This window comes from Sapajus apella, unplaced genomic scaffold (assembly GCF_009761245.1).
Source record: "Sapajus apella isolate SASKATOON/1434 unplaced genomic scaffold, GSC_monkey_1.0 scaffold2, whole genome shotgun sequence".
In the NCBI taxonomy this organism is placed as follows: domain Eukaryota; kingdom Metazoa; phylum Chordata; class Mammalia; order Primates; family Cebidae; genus Sapajus; species Sapajus apella.
In genome coordinates this window covers 52,934,428-52,953,678 of record NW_022436942.1, presented here as the reverse complement: position 1 = coordinate 52,953,678, position 19,251 = coordinate 52,934,428, and the positions used below count along the sequence as shown (strand labels likewise).

Sequence of the window (19,251 nt, the reverse complement as noted above, 5' to 3'; positions counted from 1 at the left end):
CTGAAAATTCCAGAACCCAGAATGCTGCTGCTTTCCTTGCCAGCAATGGAACAAAACTGGACCAAGAATGAGTTTGACAAATTGACAGAAGTAGGTTTCAGAAGGTGGATAATAACAAACTCCACCGAGCTAAAGGAACATGTTATAACCCAATACAAGGAAAGTAAAATCCTTGAAAAAAGGTTAGACAAATTGCTAAATAGAATAACCAATGTAGAGAAGACATAAATGACCTGATGGAGCTGAAAAACACAGCACGACAACTTCGTGAAGCATACACAAGAATCAATAGCTGAATCAATCAAGCAGAAGAAAGGATATCAGAGATTGAAGATCAACTCAATGAAATAAAACGAGAAGGCAAGATTAGAGAAAAAAGAGTGAAAAGAAATGAACAAAGCCTCCAAGAAACATGGGACAATGTGAAAAGACCAAACCTGTGTTCGATTGGTGTACCTGAAAGTGATGGGGAGAATAGAACCAAGTTGGAAAACTCTATTCAGGAAATTATCCAGGAGAACTTCCCTAACCTAGCAAGGCAGGCCAACCTTCAAATTCAGGAAATACAGAGAACACCACAAAGATACTACTTGAGAAGGGCAACCCCAAGACACATAATAGTCATATTTACCAAGGTTGAAATGGAGGAAAAAATGTTAAGGGCAGCCAGAGAGAAAGGCCGGGTCACCCACAAAGGGAAGCCTATCAGACTAACAGTGCAGATCTCGGCAGAAAAACTACAAGCCAGAAGAGAGTGGGGATCAATATTCAACATTCTTAAAGAAAATAATTTTCAACCCAGAATTTCATATCCAGCAAAACTAAGCTTCATAAGTGAAGGAGAAATAAAATCCTTTACAGGCAAGCAAATGCTGAGAGATTTTGTCACCACCAGGCTAGCCTTACAAGAGCTCCTGAAGGAAGGACTAAACATGGAAAGGAATAATCTCTACCAGCCACTGCAAAAGCACACCAAATTGTAAAGACCATCAACGCTATAAAGAAACTGCATCAACTAACAGGCAAAATAACCAGCTAGCATCATAACGACGGATCAAATTCACACATAACAATATTAACGTTAAATGTAAGTGAGCTAAGTGCCCCAATTAAAAGACACAAACTGGCAAATTGAATAAAGAGACAAGACCCACTGGTGTGCTGTATTCAGGAGACCCATCTCATGTGCACAGACACACTTAAGCTCAAAATAAAGGGATGGAGGAATATTTACCAAGCAAATGGAAAGCAAAAAAAAAAAAAAAAAAAAAGAAAAAAAAAAACCAGTTGCGATCTTACTCTCTGATAAAACAGACTTTAAACCAACAAAGATCAAAAGACACAAAGAAGGACATTACATAATGGTAAAGGGATCAATGCAACAAGAAGCACTAACTGTCCTAAATATGTATGCACCCAATACAAGAGCACCCATATTTATAAAACAAGTTCTTAGAGACCTGCAAAGTGACTTAGACTCCCAAACAATAATAGTTGGAGACTTTAGCACCCCACTGTCAATATTAGACAGATCAATGAGAGAGAAAATCAATAAGGATATCAGGACTTGAACTCGGCACTGAACCAAGTGGACCTAATAGACATCTACAGAAGTCTCCACTCCAAATCAACAGAATACGCATTCTTCTCAGTGCCACATCACACTTACTGTAAAACTGACCACATAATTGGAAGTAAAGCATTCCTCAGCAAATGCCAAAGAATGGAAATCTTAGTCTCTAAGACCACAGTGCAATCAAATTAGAACTCGGAATTTAAAAAACTCACTCAAAGCCGCCCAACTGCATGGTAACTGAAAAACCTGCTCCTGAATGACTGCTGGGTAAATAATGAAATGCAGGCAGAAATAAAGATGTTCTTTGAAACCATTGAGAACAAAGACAAAACGTACCAGAATCTCTGGGATACATTTAAAGCAGTGTTTGGAGGGAAATTTATAGCAGTAAATGCCCACAAGAAAAAGCAGGAAAGATCTAAAATCGACACCCTAACATCACAATTAAAAGAATTAAAGAAGCAAGAGCAGACAAATTCAAAAGCCTAGCAGAAGCCAAGAAATAAGATCAGAGCAGAACTGAAGGAGATAGAAGACACCAAAAATCCTTCAAAAAAAATCAGTGAATCCAGGAACTGGTTTTTTGAAAAGATCAACAAAATAGACTGCTAGCCAGACTAATAAGAAAAGAGAGAAGTTATCAAATAGATGCAATAAAAAATGATAAAGGGGATATCACCAGCAATCCCACAGAACTACAGACTACCATGACAGAATACTATACATACCTCTATACAATAAACTAGAAAATCTAGAAGAAATGAGATAAACAGAACCAATGATAAAAAACACATGATTATCTCAATAGATGCAGAAAAGGCCTTCATAAAGTTCAACACCTTTTCATGCTAAAAACTCTTAATAGACTAGGTATTGATGGAATGATCTCAAAATAATAAGAGCTATTTATGACAAACCCACAGCCAATATCATACTGAATGGGCAAAAGCTGGAAGCATTCCCTTTGCAAACTGGCACAAGACAAGGATGCCCTTTCTCACCACTCCTATTCAACATAGTATTGGAAGTTCTGGCCAAGGCAATCAGTCAAGAGAAAGAAATAAAGCATATTCAGTTAGGAAGAGAGGAAGTTAAATTGTCTTTGTTTGCAGAAGACATGATTGTATACTTAGAAAACCCCATTGTCTCAGCCCCAAATCTCCTTAAGCTGACAAGCAACGTCAGCAAAGTCTCAGGATACAAAATCAATGTGTAAAAATCGCAAGCATTCCTATACACTAATAACAGACTGCAGAAGATTCTGTACAGAAGAGTACAAAAGAAACAGAGAGCAAAATCATGAGCGAACTCCCATTCACAATTGCTACTAAGAGAATCAAATACCTAGGAATCCAACTTACAAGGGATGTGAAGGACCTCTTCAAGGAGAACTAGAAACCACTGCTCAAGAAAATAAGAGGGAGCTGGGCGCGGTGGCTCACGCCTGTAATCCCAGCACTTTGGGAGGCCGAGGCGGGTGAATCATGAGGTCAAGAGATCGAGACCATCCTGGTCAACATGGTGAAACCCCGTCTCTACTAAAAATACCAAAAATTAGCTGGGCATGGTGGCGCGTGCCTGTAATCCCAGCTACTCAGGAGGCTGAGGCAGGAGAATTGCCTGAACCCAGGAGGCGGAGGTTGCGGTGAGCCGAGATCACGTCATTGCACTCCAGCCTGGGTAACAAGTGAAACTCTGTCTCAAAAAAATAAAAAGAAAATAAGAGAGGACAAAAACAGATGGAAAAGCATTCCATGCTCATGGGTTAGGGAGAATCAATATTGTGAAAATGGCTGTACTGCCCAAAGCAATTTATGGATTCAATGCTGTCCCCATCAAGCTACCACTGACTTTCTTCACAGAATTGGAAAAAATTTCTTTCAATTTCATATGGAACCAAAAAAGAGCCTGCATAGCTAAGACAATCCTAAGCAAAAAGAACAAAATTGGAGGGATCATGCTACCTGACTTCAAACTACACTACAATGCTACGGTAACCAAAACAGCATGGTACTGGTACCAAAACAGATATGTAGACCAGTGGAACAGAACAGAGGCCTCAGTAATAACGCCACACATCTACAACCATTTGATCTTTGACAAACCTGACCAAAACCAATGGGGAAAGGATTCCCTACTTAATAAATGGTGTTGGGAAAACTGGCTAGCCATATGCAGAAAGCTGAAACTGGATTCATTCCTTACACCTTATACAAAAGTTAACTCAAGATGGATCAAACACTTAAACATAAGACCTGGAACCATAAAAACCCTAGAAGAAAACCTAGGCAATGCCATTCAGGGCATAGGCATGGGCAAAGATTTTGTGACTAAAACACCAAAAACATTGGCAACAAAAGCCAAAATTGACAAATGGGTTCTAATTAAACTGAAGAGCTTCTGCACAGCAAAAGAAACTATCATCAGAGTGAGCACGCAACCTACAGAATGGGAGAAAACTTTTGCAATCGGTGCATCTGACAAAGGGCTAATATCCAGAATCTACAAAAAAATTAAATTTACAAGAAAAAACAACCCCATCAAACAGTGGACAAAGGAGATGAACAGACACTTCTTAAAAGAAGACATTTATGCAGCCAACAAACATATGGAAAAAAAGCTCATCATCATTGGTCATTAGAGAAATGCAAATGAAAACCATATTGCAATACCATCTCACGCCAGTTAGAAGAGCAATCATTAAAAAGTTGGGAGACAAGAGATGCTGGCGAGGATGTGGAGAAATAGGAACATTTTTAGACTGTTGGTGGAAGTGTAAATTAGTTCAACCATTGTGAAAGACAATTGTGGCAATTCCTCAAGGAACTAGAACCAACAATACCATTTGACCCATCAATCCCATTACTGGGTATATACCCAAAGGATTATAAGTCATTCTATAAAGACGTGTGCACATGTATGTTTATTGCAACACTGTTCACAATACCAAAGACTTGGGACCAACCCAAATACCCATCAGAGGTAGACTGGATAAAGAAAATGTGGCACATGTACACCATGGAATACTATGCAGCCATAAAAAGGGGTGAGTCCATATCCTTTTCAGGGACATAGATAAAGCTGGAAACCATCATTCTCAGCAGACTAACACAAGAAGAGAAAACCAAACACTGCATCTTCTCACTCATAACAATGAGGATACATGGACACAGGGAGGCAAACATCACACACCAGGGCCTGCTGGGGGTGGAGGTTGAGGGGAGGGACAGTATTAAGAGAAATACTTGATGTAAATGATGGGTTAATGGAGTGCAGCAAACCACCATGGCACGTGTATACCAATGTAACCTGCACGTTCTGCAGATGTACACCAGAACTTAAAGTATAATGTGTGTGTGTGTGTGTGTGTGTGTGTGTATGTATAAAATGTTGAGTAGACATGTTTTTTATCAAAGCTTTTAGTTCGCCTCCCCTCATGAAAGAGTACTATTAATATTACCAACCAGAAACTTTTTTGACAGTTTACAGACTTCATTAAGAATCTTAATTATGTCATGACCTCTCAAGAGCCTCTTTGCTCATACTTTAAGAAGTCTCCAGATTAGCTGAGGATTTTGTAATCCTATCTTTCCATGTTTCTTTTAAAATATTATTCATTTTAGATATTTAATTTTTATTTCTTACTATCAAGGAGACCTCTCTTCTACTTTCTAATATGCTTCTGTTGTAGACTGGAAACTTCCAAAAATGTTTCAAATAAGTCAGTGTTAAGCGTAAATAGACATCAGATGAATAACTTATGTACTTTCATGAGAGAAGTATATAAACTTTATTTTGTTCGTGGCCATTCATATGTTGTCTAGATACCTTTGTGGCATATTTCCTTGAACACTGTCTTTCAATTTTGGATTCTACCAATTTGAGAAAATTCTTGTTACTTTGGTATATGTTAATACTGTTGAGGTTTTTAATAATTTTTATATAATTATAAATGTATTTTAAATAGTGCTTTCATTTTGATGTACTTGAACAATGAATGAATTTTAAAATATTTTGTTTGAATGAAAGGCTGAAAAACAGTCAGCTAAGCTACGGGCAGAACACTTGGAAAAAGAGCTACAATCAAGCAATGAACAAAATACCTGTTTAATTAATAAATTGCATAAAGCGGAACGAGAAATAAATACATTGTCCAGTAAAGTAAGTTTTATGCTTGTTTCATTTTTTAGAATTTTTGTTACCATGTAATGATAAATTTTATTTTTAATAATTCATTTCTTTTTACTGAAATGTTTTATTATATTCTACCTTCCAAGAAATAAATATGTTGATCAGTAGAGTATGTTATCTTAACACCTCTACTTCCTTCTTTAGAATGCTTAATACTGTACAATAACAAAGAAATTTTGTGTTTAGTTCTCTGTATTGAAATCTTGTTTAATCTTATCACTCTGCCTTCCACATATATACAGAATCTGATCAATTCTTACCACATCCACTGTGATCATTCTAGTCTAAGCCATGATTTCTCTAGGCTCCTTTTTTATGCTAGGTTGCTAACTGATTTTTCTGCTTTCTACCCATTCAGAGCTCTGTATGATTTGGATCCAGCAGCCTTTTCATAGCCATGATCACGTATTTTTCCTCTTGTTCATTTTGCTCCCCTTGGCCTTCTCACTCTTTGAGCAAACTCACTTTTTCCTCATGGTTTCTGCACTTGTATGAGCTTGGCCCAGTCTTCCCTCACATATCCACGTTACTTGCTTCCTTACCCCATAGATGTTGCCTAATCAGAGAGGCTTTCCTTCACATTGTAAAATAGCATCTTCTTCCTCTGTATCTTCCTTACCCGCTTTTTCTTCATAGCTATCAATCCTCAATACTATCCAATACAGTTATTTGGTTTTTCTTTTTTTTTTTGATCTCTCCTTTTCCTTCCCACCAACTCAGTATAAGCTCCAAGAGAACAGGGACATTGTTTTCATCACTACTGTTTTTCCAGCTTCTAGAACAGTGCTGGCACATAGTAGGTACTCAATAAATATTTCTTCCGGCGGCTCAAGCCTGTAATCCCAGCACTTTGGGAGGCTGAGGCGGGCAGATCACGAGGTCAAGAGATTGAGATCATCCTGGCCAATATGGTGAAACCCTGTCTCTACTAAAAATAGAAAAATTAGCTGGGTGTGGTGGCGTGCGCCTGTAGTCCCAGCTACTCAGGAGGCTGAGGCAGGAGAATTGTTTGAACCCGGGAGGCGGAGGTTGCAGTGAGCCGAGATCGTGCTACTGCACTCCAGCCTGGCGCCTGTCGACAGTGAGACTCTGTCAATCAATCAATCAATCAATCAATCAATTCTTCAATGAATAAATTAGTAGTAGCAGCATAATCTACATTTATATTCTCCTTAACAGACTGGATTCAAATTCTGATTTTTCCCTTAATAAAGCTCTGTGACCTTGGGCAGTTCACCATCTCTCTGAAACTTCAGTGCCTTTGTCTGTAAAATGGGACTAACACTTAACCTTATTGAGTTGTGGCAAAAATTAAATGTAGCTGATGATGAAAATGATAATTGCAGTGATTATATACTAGTGATATCCTTAAATAAGAAAATATTATAACATAAAGAATACATAATTTTTAATCCATTGACTAGTCTATATCCCACTGTCTCAATAACTGTGTGTAACCTTAGGCAAGTTACCTAATATCATTAGGACCCAATTTCCTTATATCTCTAAGAAACCTTTTAGCCTACGAAGACAGTGTAAGAACTGCTGGGAAATAATTTGATTGCCTTCTGATTAACTGTAAGTAGATTATATATTCAACAGATATACATTGAACGCTTACAATTACAGAGTATACAAAAAATAGTTACAAAACACAAATAATTAAATTTAGGGATACAGGGAGTTATCATGCTTTTCTTCTAATTCCAATATAAATTAGTTTCAATTTTGTAAAATAATATTGAGTACCTAGTATTTGCAGCACATTGTTCTTGACCTGAGTTGCCAGACTACGCTGCTGGAATAACTGGAACCACAGATGTAGCAATAGGACATCGGATATGCTGGCTTCTACTGTGGTTTCTCTCTTGGGGGTCACCAAGTCTAATACTTTTCATGCAATACATTTTACCTGAGCTCCCTGGCTCACCTGTGTGCTGACCCTGATTTTTTTTCTTTTTTCCGTATATATACTCTTCTCTATTACTCCTTCCTTTTGGAGTTAGAGCATAGGTGCTTTCTCCTACTCTACTGAAGAAAAAACAGCAGTCTGGTATAGTATTATTTATTTCTCTGTGCTTGTTTATTAACATACATTGCCAAGAGTTGCCTGTCTTTGTTAAGGCACAATTTGCATTATTTTGCATATAAATGGAGTATTAAATACTACCCTTCAACTGTAGACAAACCAAGTTTCATTTGAAGTCTTACATGTAAAGATTCCATTAGAAGGGTAAATTTTAATATTTCAAACATGACTGCCACAGTTTTCTTTGCAACTTGAAATTTTTATCAACATTTTGCAATTCTAGCAAATGGTTGTTTGCAGTGCAAAGGAACACCTGGGGTGTGTTTGTCTAAATTATTCAAATTTGTAAATGTTTGGCAGATTTTAGAACAAAGTTCTATCAGTATGAGTATCAATGACTTGGATTAAAAGGTATTCAAAGATGGCTTGAAAATGATGACCTTAAAGAGATTTCACATTCAGTGAGATAAATTTTTCTAGTTAACTAATAAGATTTTCATCTTTAGAATGCCAATAAAAGATAGTTTTAAGGAAGCCATCCAATAAAGTTATCCTTATTTACCTAAGTTAATGAGGTAATAACATCTTAGAACTTAGAAAAAGATCAGGATTTAAATACTGTCGCTTTGGAATCTGTATCCAGAGCTGCTTAGGTAATACATATTTTCAACTATATTTCCATTTCTTGCTTATATATACACAGTGTTCTTGTGTGTCTTTCTGTATGTGATACCCCCCTGTAAAGTGCCCAGTATTGCCATTTTTGACATTTATTAAAGTTTTGTTAGTAGTAATATCTGAATACTTACATTGTGTCAAAAACATAAAGCAAATTCACAACATAAAGGCTAGAATCTACATGGCAAACATTTTGTGAAGAACAGGGTGACTTGGTCCAGTGGAGCTTCAGAAGACTATGAATCACTTGAAATTTTATGTAACATTTTAACAGGAGCATTTTTGTTTAAAAAAAGATTCTTAATTTTCCTAGGATTTGGAATTTGACACAAAGAAGAATAAGAACCAGGGATCTAGCGGCAGAAAGAAACTGCATTGTAACTGTAATTTTGTTAAGATTACTATAGAAAAGTGCTATTATTTGTCATTACTAGGTAATACATTTTCATACACTATTTTAAGTAAATAACATTCCATTTAGTGTATTTTTAGGAAGTTAACAGGGTTTGTATAAGTGCACTGATAATGTTAGGATATAGAAATAGGGCAATAAAGAAAAACTTAAGATCCATAAATGAATAAATTTGAATGCAGAGAGGACAGGTAAATTGCTTGAGCATGTACCACTAGTTTAACAGCAAAAGTAGGCCTGAAGACAGACCTCACTTGTTGCTTGACTTTCTATCTGGTGTTCTTTCATTTTCAATAATTATAGTTTAGTGAAAAATGTCTTCTCATTTCAATAAATCATAGGGTGGAATGAATAAGAAATAAGTTTTTGTAGTTCTTAGAGTTACCATGAGGTGAATCAATTTCCTATGAAATAAGATGGCTCTAAGTTTCTACCTCATACAGCTAGAGTATGTTTGTTCATGAAATGCTGTGTCATTCTTAATTTTTTCAGTTAGTATATAATAGCAGATTATAATTACATTTGTCATAGTGATTGCATTTTCTTTGTAATTATATTTCTTTGAAATTTTATGGTATTTATAATTTAAATTCTCTCTGTCCATGAAATCAGAATGTAGTAAAACTTAACCTACAGAAAGTTTAGGTATTAAAATAAATTCTCAGCTGCTTTCATGTAGTTAAACATCATTTTATAAAACTTGTTTTTACAGAAAATTACTTCCACAGGGGAATTAAAAATGCAGTCTGGGCTCAGTGGCTCACTTTGGGAGGCTGAGGCAGGTAGATCACGATGTCAGGAATTCAAGACCAGCCTGGCCAAGGGGGTGAAACCCCATCTCTACTAAAAATACAAAAACTTAGCCAGGTGTTGTGGCAGGCACCTGTAATCCCAGCTACTCGGGAGGCTGAGGCAGAGTACTGCTTGAATCTGGGAGGCAGAGGTTGCAGTGGACCGAGATCGCGCACTGCCCTCCAGCCTGGGCGACAGAGTCAGACTCCATCTCAAAAAAAAAATAAAAAAAATTAAAAAAATGCAAAACAATGTCAGCACAAGGCCGCCATTTTATGTACGGTCATTTAAAAATCTATGAGATAATTTGGAGGGATGTCTTACTGTAGTTAGCAGTACAAAGGCAGTACTCATTTTTCTGTTTATTTCCTTTAAATGAGGATTTTGCGTGAAACTATTTCTTGAAACACTTTCAGGACCTTTTGTTGATGGAGTCTCTTCCCTTAGACACTTCTATTTCTTGTCCTTGCCCTCTTTGGCTTTAGGACCTCTTTTTGATTTGTGTCTAACTCCCAACTCCAGTTTTTATGGGGTTTTATTGGACTCTGAGTAAATTGTCTTTTACTTTTCTGTTTCTACCATCTCACATTTTCTATATTTGACTTGCATATATTTATAGATTCCATAGTTTTATATATTCAGATAATAGAAAACAAGTTAATCTAACTTTTATGTTTGATTGAGTAAATCCTTATTATATGAGTATATCTAATTTTAGAAGCTCCTAACCAAAGAGGAGGGCTATGGAAAATGAATGTGGATGATTTATGATTGTTCCTGCCCCGACCTCTATGTCATACTTGTGCACATGCGCACACAGACATATATCTGTACACGTAACACTATTTTGTCACCAGATTCAATTGATTCTTCTTTTTCCTTCCTTTATTCATTCCTTGCCTCTTAATTGATTTATTTACCTTTAGTTTCTTAAGCCAACACATTTGCATTAGAGTTAATTTAACAGCTAACATGAAAAACAGCCCTTTTGCATGGCATGTAAAGTTTGTTTCCTGCCATTGCCCCACAGATTTCATATCATCTGGTGCTCTACATGTAATACATAGCTTGTTTTAAGAGCAGACCATGTGATGTTATACATATAATAACATTTTATATGCTGTTCCTTCTACCTAGAGTGCCTTCTTTGTCCCCAACACATTTTTTATTCTTAAATTTAATTTTAGGGGTTAATTTTTTTAGAGGCAGGGTCTCACCCTGTCACCCAGGCTGGAGTACATTGGCATAATCATAGTTAACTGTAGCCTCAAACCCCTAGACTCAAGTGATCTCTTACCTCAGTCTCCTCAGTGGTTGGGACTAAGGGTCATGTCATGTCTGGATAATTTAAAAAATTTTTTTTTAGAGAAAGGGTCTCACTGTGTTGCCCAGGCTGATCTCCACCACGAGACCTCAAACACTCCTTCTGCTGCAGCCTCTTTAGTAGCTGGGATTTTAAGTGCAAGTTACTATGTCAGCTGTGGACACTTTTTTAAAGGAAGGTTTCAGGCCAAGTGCCATGGATCACACCTGTAATCCTAGGACTTTGGGAGGCCAAGTCAGGAGGACTACTTGAGACCACAGTTTTAGATCAGCCTGATCAGCATAGCAAGACCCCATCTCTACAAAAAAAATTGAAGAATTATCTGAGTGTAGTGGTATGCACCTTTAGTCCGGACAGCTACTTGGAATGCTGAGGAGAGAGGATCACTTGAGCCCAGGAATTTGAAGTTAAAGTGAGCTATGATTATGCCACTATACTTCAGCCTGGATGACATAGTGAGACCCTGTCTTTTAAAAATTTAAAAAAATTGGCAAGGCCCGGTGGCTCACACCTGTAATTCCAGGACTTTGGGAGGCTGAGGCAGGGGGATCACAAGGTCAGGAGATTGAGACCATCCTGGCCAACATGGTGAAACCCCATCTCTACTAAAAATACAAATATTAGCCAGGTGTGGTGGTGTGTGCCTGTAATCCCAGCAACTTGAGAGGCGGAGGCAGGAGAACCACTTGAACCCGGGAGGCAGAGATTGCAGTGAGCCAAGATCATGCCACTGCACTCCAGCCTGGTGACACAGTGAGACTGCGACTCAAAAAAAAAAAAAAAAATTAAAAAATTTGAAAAGATTCGGGTTTTTTTTTTTTCTCTGCAGATTTCCCAGTCATTGAGCATTTGATTTTACATACTTTTATTAAGTCTTTAAGGCAAGATTAAGCCAGAGGATCATACACAGATATTCATAAAGAAATACCTTGGTTCTGTTGGGAGAATGTTTTCTCGATGTCTCCTTATATGAAGTACTATTCTAGGCACTGACACTTTTTTCTTCTTGGAAGGTACTAAGACTCTACTTTACTACCAAAGCATTTTCTCATTTCTACTTATGTTTTTGGGTAAGTATTGAATGGCAAGAAAATGACCAATAGTAATTTTAATTTTTAATTATCAACAGGTAAAAGAACTTAAACATTCAAACAAACTAGAAATAACAGACATCAAACTGGAGGCAGCAAGAGCTAAGAGTGAGCTAGAAAAAGAAAAGAATAAGATTCAAAGTGACCTGGATGGTAATACATGATTTCCCATGCTGCTGCTGATTTTCAGATATGAACTCAAATTATTAATACAGTTGAAACTGAATTTTTATTTCCAGATTTTCACTTAATTCATTTTTAATCTTGGAGCACATATGAAATTTTTTTATTGTGTGTTGAGTGTTTTGTTCATTGTAATATATAACCTGTATAAAATCAATCTTATGTTTATGTCATAGGTATTGGATATATAAGTGAACATTGTAAATGGGATGCCATACTTCCTGATTTATAAATTTTAAATCTATTTATCGTGTAGTTAACAGTCCCTGGACATTTTAAGTCTAGAGAATGCAAGGAAGATAATTGGGTTCCAGGCTTAATTCTTTTCAGTTAAAATTTTTTTTGATGTAGACCCTAGGCCTTTTACTGTAGCCTAGTGCAGAGGTAGGCTTATTTTTAAGTTTCAGTTTAATCTTAGAACATCCATCTCATCAGGCTTCCTCTTTAGCTATGGTTGAGTTGGTCTGTAGTTGAACTCGTTTCAGGCAGTTTATGATGAATGCCTTTTATGTTTTGAAATGGAGTCTCACCATGTTGCCCAGGCTAGCCTTGAACTCCTGGGCTCAAATGATCCTCCTGCTTAAGCCTCCTCAGTAGCTGGAACTACAGGTGCTAACACCCTACCTGGCTGCTATGAATTATTTTTTCCAATTATTAATTTCTATTTGGTGACTCATGGATTTCCATAGAGTTAGGGAGTGAAATTTTTTTAGGAACTTAAAGAATGGTCCTCTTTGTTTTTACTTTTAATGTGAATTTGTTTTAGTTATTACATCTGCAAAGTACTTGCCATTTCATCACAAAGATTTCTGAATTCACTGTTCAAACTTGAAAGTATCCATGTTATTTATACTTCTGCTAGAAATCTTGCAATTCTAGAATAAATAGGTTTTGAACGGTTTTGTGGTTTAATTCTCTCTGCTATCGGCCAGCTTTGTTATGATGCTGTCTTAGACGCTTAGGTCACAGAACCCCTTTAGAGGTGAAGTAAGTAAACCTCTGGTTTTCATCCAGGTTGATCTCAACTCTCAATGTTCGAATGAGTAAATGTATATAACCTTTAATTAAAGTTTTTGTAGCTGGAACTACAAAACTAAATTCGTTTTTTTTTTGTATGCACTAAATTCGTGACCAGAAAATTAGCTCTAAGTTTTAGTCTGTTTCATTCTTATTTTAAGAGAGTTTATTTATGATGTGAGGATTGGTAAAAATATATTTTCATAGAGACTTCCTACATTGTTTTAGTTGTCTTACCAGCTTATGAACACTTGCTGTTAAATGTGATTTTTCATCTTAATAACATTGACTGTAGTAAGTTTTTCTCCTTAAAAAACACTAGGACTACAGTCAGACAATGAAATTCTCAAAGCAGCTGTTGAACACCACAAAGTACTTTTAGTAGAAAAGGATCGTGAATTAATACGTAAAGTACAAGCTGCCAAAGAAGAAGGTTATCAAAAACTTGTGGTATTGCAAGATGAAAAGTAAGTACTTAATTACCTTAGTTTGACTTAAATATCCTTGCAGCTGAAAACATTTTGCTGTCATATCATCTTTATTATAGTTTTTCTAACATGGTTGTGATCTGTTGTTTTAGGTTAGAACTTGAGAACAAATTAGCAGATTTGGAGAAAATGAAAGTGGAACATGATGTCTGGAGGCAATCTGAAAAAGATCAGTATGAAGAGAAATTGCGGGCTTCACAGATGGCAGAAGAGATCACCAGGAAGGAACTTCAGAGTATTAGGTTATATAGCATATACATTTAAAATTTTTCATGTTGAAATAATGTCAGAGTTAACAAAATGATGTACAAGTAGTTCAAAGAATTCCCATGTGCCCTTCACCCTGATCTCTCAAATACGAATATGTTATGTAACCATGTTATAGTAAGATTAAGAAATTAACATGAGGCTGGGCATGGTAGCTCATGTCTGTAATCCCAGCACTTTGGGAGATGAGGCAGGTAGGTAGGTCACGAGGTCAGGAGTTAAAGACCAGCCTGACCAACATGGTGAAACCCTGTCTCTACTAAAAATATAAAAAATTAGCTGGGCATGGTAGTGGGTGCCTGTAATCCCAGCTACTGGGTAGGCTGAGGCAGGAGAATTGCTTGAACCTGGGTGGTGGACATTTCAGTGAGCTGAGATCCGTTCCACTGCACACCAGCCTGGGCAACAGAGCGAGACTCTGTCTCAAAAAAACCAAAACAAAACAAAATGAAATTATCATGAATATAATCAGGAAATCAGATATTACTATTATAAAACCTATTAACTATATTCAGATTTTACCAGTTGTCACACTGATGTCCTTTTTTTGGCCTAAAACCCAATCCAGAATCACACATTGCGTTTAGTTACTTTTAATCTGGAACGTATGAATACTTGTCAGTATTTTGTATATCTTCTCTCAGTTTGGTTTTGTATTGCATTTTTCATGATTAAATTCAGTTTATGCGTTTTTAGCAAAACACTGAAGTCATGTGTCCTCAGTGCATCATATCAGGAGGTTCATGATTTGGCCCCTGAACTGGAGATTTTAACCTTGGTCACTTGGTTAAGTTAGTGTTTGCCAGATTTTTCCCCAATAAAATTACTACTTTTTTTCCCCTGTAAATTTACTCTGTAAATATTCTCATCAAATTTTCCCTTTATACATTCTTCCATTAATGTTAGCATCCATTGATAATTCTTACCTGGAACAATTATTACTCTAGCATTTGCCAAATGATGATCTATTTCTATTATCTTTCCTCATTTATTATTTGAAATACTCCTGAAAGGAAGAACTTTCCCTTTTCCTCTGAATGTTGTATTTATATCATTATGGATTTATACATTCTTATTTTTTCTATAGATTATAATATTTTGTTATTTTATTGCTCAACTTTTCTCAGATTTGGCTATTTGAAGATCTTTCCAAGTTGAATCCCATGTCCTTTTGACATAATCCCACCATTTATTGAGACATTTTTCTGTCATTACAGGATGTTCTATTCTGTGCTTCTCTTTCACTTTCACTGCCTTAACCCTGAAATTAATCATTTATCTGAGGTGCTTTGATTCCTTTTTAATTGGAGAATGGTATTTAGAAACCAAAATCTCAGCTCTAGATATGCTATTGGTACTAGAGAGTCAATTGCTTCTAGGTCCTCCCAGTGAACTGAGTGAGCTGAAAGGTACACATTTATATCTATTTCTTTATTTTTCTCTCTATATTAATTATCTTGAGTTTACATTGGTATTCCCAGTTCTCTTCCAGCACCATGGAGTTCATTCTGGCCTTCCTCTTTTCATACTTGCAATTCTTTTGACAGAAAACCAGCATTCGTTATTCATACGGTATTTGCTTATTTCCTCAGTCCTAGAATACAGAGTTGTTTTGGAATTGCTAACTTATTACTCAATGAAAAGCGAACCTATTAACTTATGTGTAATATTTGTGTATAGTTCTTTTTGTCTTTATCCTTAGAGTGTATAGTCAAAATACTGTTTTCCAAAGTTACTTAGGATTTTTCTCAAATTCTCCTTCAATGTGGTTTGTTATTCACTTATAAGCAGGTTTACTCTTTCTGTTCTATTCCATTTTGAGTCCATACCCCATCCTTGTTTGTTTTATTTATTAATATATTGAGCATTTGAAATATCTACATGGTTATAAAGGACAGACTATAATATAAAAAAAAAAAAAAATCTAAAAATGTGCCACTTCCCACATCTACTCTATCCTGTTCCCATTCCCTTATCTTTTCTCATCTGTTCTGCCCCTATGTGAGATTAAGCTCATTAGTTTCTGGGTTTTTTTTTTTTTTTTCCCCATCACAAATGTCAGATGTCATTGTATTTTTTCTTCTTTTTTTTGAGACGGAGTCTCACAGTGTCACCCAGCCTGGAGCGCAGTGGTGTGATCTCGGCTCACTGCAACCTTCTGCTCTCTACAACCTCCGCCCCTCCCCTTCACGTGATTCTCCTGCCTCAACCTCCAGAGTAGCTGAGACTACAGGCGCACACCACCATACTCGGCTTATTTTTTGTATTTTTAGTAGGGATGGGGTATCACTATGTTGGCCAGACTGGTGTCTAACTCCTGATCTCATGATCCGCCTGCCTTGGCCTCCCAAAGTGCTGGGATTACAGACGTGAGCCACTGGGCCCGGCTGGTATTTTTTCCTAATTTCTTATCAGTATACCTTGGAAACTGCTTCAGATTAGTTCATAGAGATTAACCTTATTATTTTTTATGGCTGCATAACATTCCAGTGTATGTATCTATTAGTGTTTAGTGAAACACTCTCTTATATTTAAGTATTTAGTTTCCAATATTTTGGGAATATCTTTTTTTTTTTTTTTTTTTTGAGACAGTCTCTGTCACCCAGACTAGAGGGCAGTGGGGCAGTCTTGGCTCACTGCAACCTCTGCCTCCAGGATTCAAGCAATTCTCTTGCCTCCCGAGTAGCTGGGATTACAGGCATGTGCCACCATGACCAACTGATTTTTGTATTTTTAGTAGAGATGGGGTTCACTGTGTTGGCCAAGCTGGTGTCGAACTCCTAGCCTTAGGTGATCTGCCCACCTTGGCCTCTCAAAGTACTGAGATTATAGGTGTTGAGCCACTGAGCCTGGCCTCCAGTATTTTGTGATTACAACTAGTGATGCAATCAGTAATGTTGTACATGTAAATATTTTCATTTTCTGGAGGGTGAATTCCTGAAATAAATAGGTGGGTCAAAAGATAAATTCATATGCAGTTTTGTTACATATTGTCAAATTTCCATCCAAGAGAATTGTACCACTTTGCATCTTAGTGTAGTTTAATTTGCATTTCTCATAAATGAGGTTGAACAATGTTTCATGTGTTTAAGGGTCATTTTAATATCTTTTTTTGGATGAATTGTTTGTTCTTGTCTTTCCCTACTGTACTTGGTTTCTTTGACTTTTCTTCCCTTGCTTAAAAAATTTATTAAATGACCTTGCTTTTTAAGAGTTCTTTATATATTAGGATTATGCTGCAGATATTTTCTCCCAGAGTGTGTCAGCAGTCTTCTAACTTTGCTTCTGTTATTTTTTTGCCATGCAAAAATTTTTATTATGTAATCAAATTTAATCTGCTATTGCCTCTGGGTATTAAGTCAGAGTTAGTAGTCTCTCCCTGAACTGAGGTTAAAGAGGAATTCACTTCTTTTTGCTTGTATGGTTTCATTTTTTACATTTAGTTCTCTGATCTGTTTGAAGTGTATTCCTTGTATGCTGTGAGGTATGGATTTGTTTTTTCTAAACGGCTAATTGATTGTCCCACGCTTTTATTAAAAACCTGTTTTTGCCCTAGTGATTCATGATAATACTTTTATGGTATTTTAAATTTCCATATATACTTTGTATATTTCTGGGCTTTCTGTTCTATTTCACTGATCTGGTTATCTGTTCATGTGCCATTTTACAATTTTTTTAAAAATAATTTTGCTTTAATTTTTATTTAGAGACAGGGTCTTTCTCTGTTGCCCAGGCTAGAATGTATGATCATGGCTCACTGTAACATTGAACTCCTGAACTCAGTCCTCCTGTCTCAGCCTCCCAAGTAGTTGGGACTTGAGGCGCCTGTACCATTATTACAGTATTTTAATTATGGAGCCATATAGTATGCTTTAATGTCCAGTTGTGGTGCTTGGTTCTTATAGTTTTTATGTTTCAGTATTTTCCTAGCTATTATTGTATGTTTGCTTTTTCATATCAACTTGAATATTAATGTCTAGCTCCATAAAAACATTTGTTGGTAATTTTATTGGGATTTCATTAATTTTTTTCTCGATTTTTAAAAATTGATAAAATATATATAAAAATAAAATTCACCATCTTAACTGTTTTTAAGTGCACAATTCAGTGGTATTGAATACAGTCATAATATGGAACCATCATTACCATCCATCTTCAGAGTTCTTTTCACCTTGTAAAACTGAAACTCTGTACTCATTAAATAGTAACTCCCCATCCTCCCAGCCCCTGACAATCACCATTTCACTTTCTGTCTTTTATGATTTTTGACTACTTTACGTACCTTTGTAAGTGGAATCAAACAGTATTGATTTTTTTTTTTTTTTGGGGTTATTTTACTCAGCATGGTGTCTTCTTCTTTTTTTTTTTTTTTTTTTGACTGGGTCATTTTACTTAGCATGATGTCATTACTTTTTTTGTTGTTTTAGAGTGAGCCTTGCTGTCACCAGGCTGGAGTGCAGTGGCGCCTTCTCGGCTCACTGCAACCTCTGCCTCCCAGGTAGTTGGGATTAAAGGTGCCACCACCACACCCAACTAATTTTTGTATTTTTAGTAGAGATACGGTTTCACCATGTTGGCCAGGCTGGTCTTGAACCCCTGACCTCAGGTGATCTGCCTGCCTTAGCCTCCCAAAGTGCTGGGATTACAGGTGTGAGCCACTGTGCCTGGACTAATGTTCATTATTTTCTAAGGCTAAGTAATATTTCACTGTATGTATATACTCTATTTATCCATTTGTTCACGGACACCTGGATTGCCTCCACATTTAGCTAGTAATAATGCTGTTATGAACATGTGTGTACAAACATCCCCACAGGGCCTTGGTTTCAGTTATTTTGGATTTATATCCAGAGGAATTACTGGATTATATCGTAATTCTGTTTTTAATTTTTTTAGGAACTGCCATTATGTTTTCTACAGTGGCTGCACCATTTTAAATTCCCACCAAAAATGTACAAGACTACTAATTTCTCCGTATGTTCACCAATACTTACTTCATGTTTTAAAAAAAATTGACACACAATTGTACATGTTTACAGGGTACAGTGTGATAATTTGATTCATGTATGCAGTTTAATGATCAAATGAGAGTAGTTAGCATATCCATTACCTCAAACATTTAAATTGTTCTTTCATTTGGGAACATTAAAAACTGTCTCTTCTAGCTATTTGAAAATATACAATAAATTAGTGCTAACTGTAG

At 36.4% G+C, this 19,251-nt stretch overlaps 1 protein-coding gene across 4 annotated transcripts in view; it reads left to right on the top strand.

Moving 5' to 3' along the window:
• CEP83 (centrosomal protein 83) overlaps positions 1–19,251 on the top strand; it is a 111,157-nt gene that overhangs the window by 33,575 nt on the left and 58,331 nt on the right. For all 4 annotated transcript variants that reach the window (XM_032297994.1, XM_032298004.1, XM_032298022.1 and 1 more), the window contains exons 6-9: positions 5,606–5,737; positions 12,132–12,246; positions 13,616–13,760; positions 13,874–14,023. In XM_032297994.1, the coding sequence (XP_032153885.1) occupies positions 5,606–5,737; positions 12,132–12,246; positions 13,616–13,760; positions 13,874–14,023 (542 nt within the window). The remainder of the gene's footprint in view (positions 1–5,605; positions 5,738–12,131; positions 12,247–13,615; positions 13,761–13,873; positions 14,024–19,251) is intronic.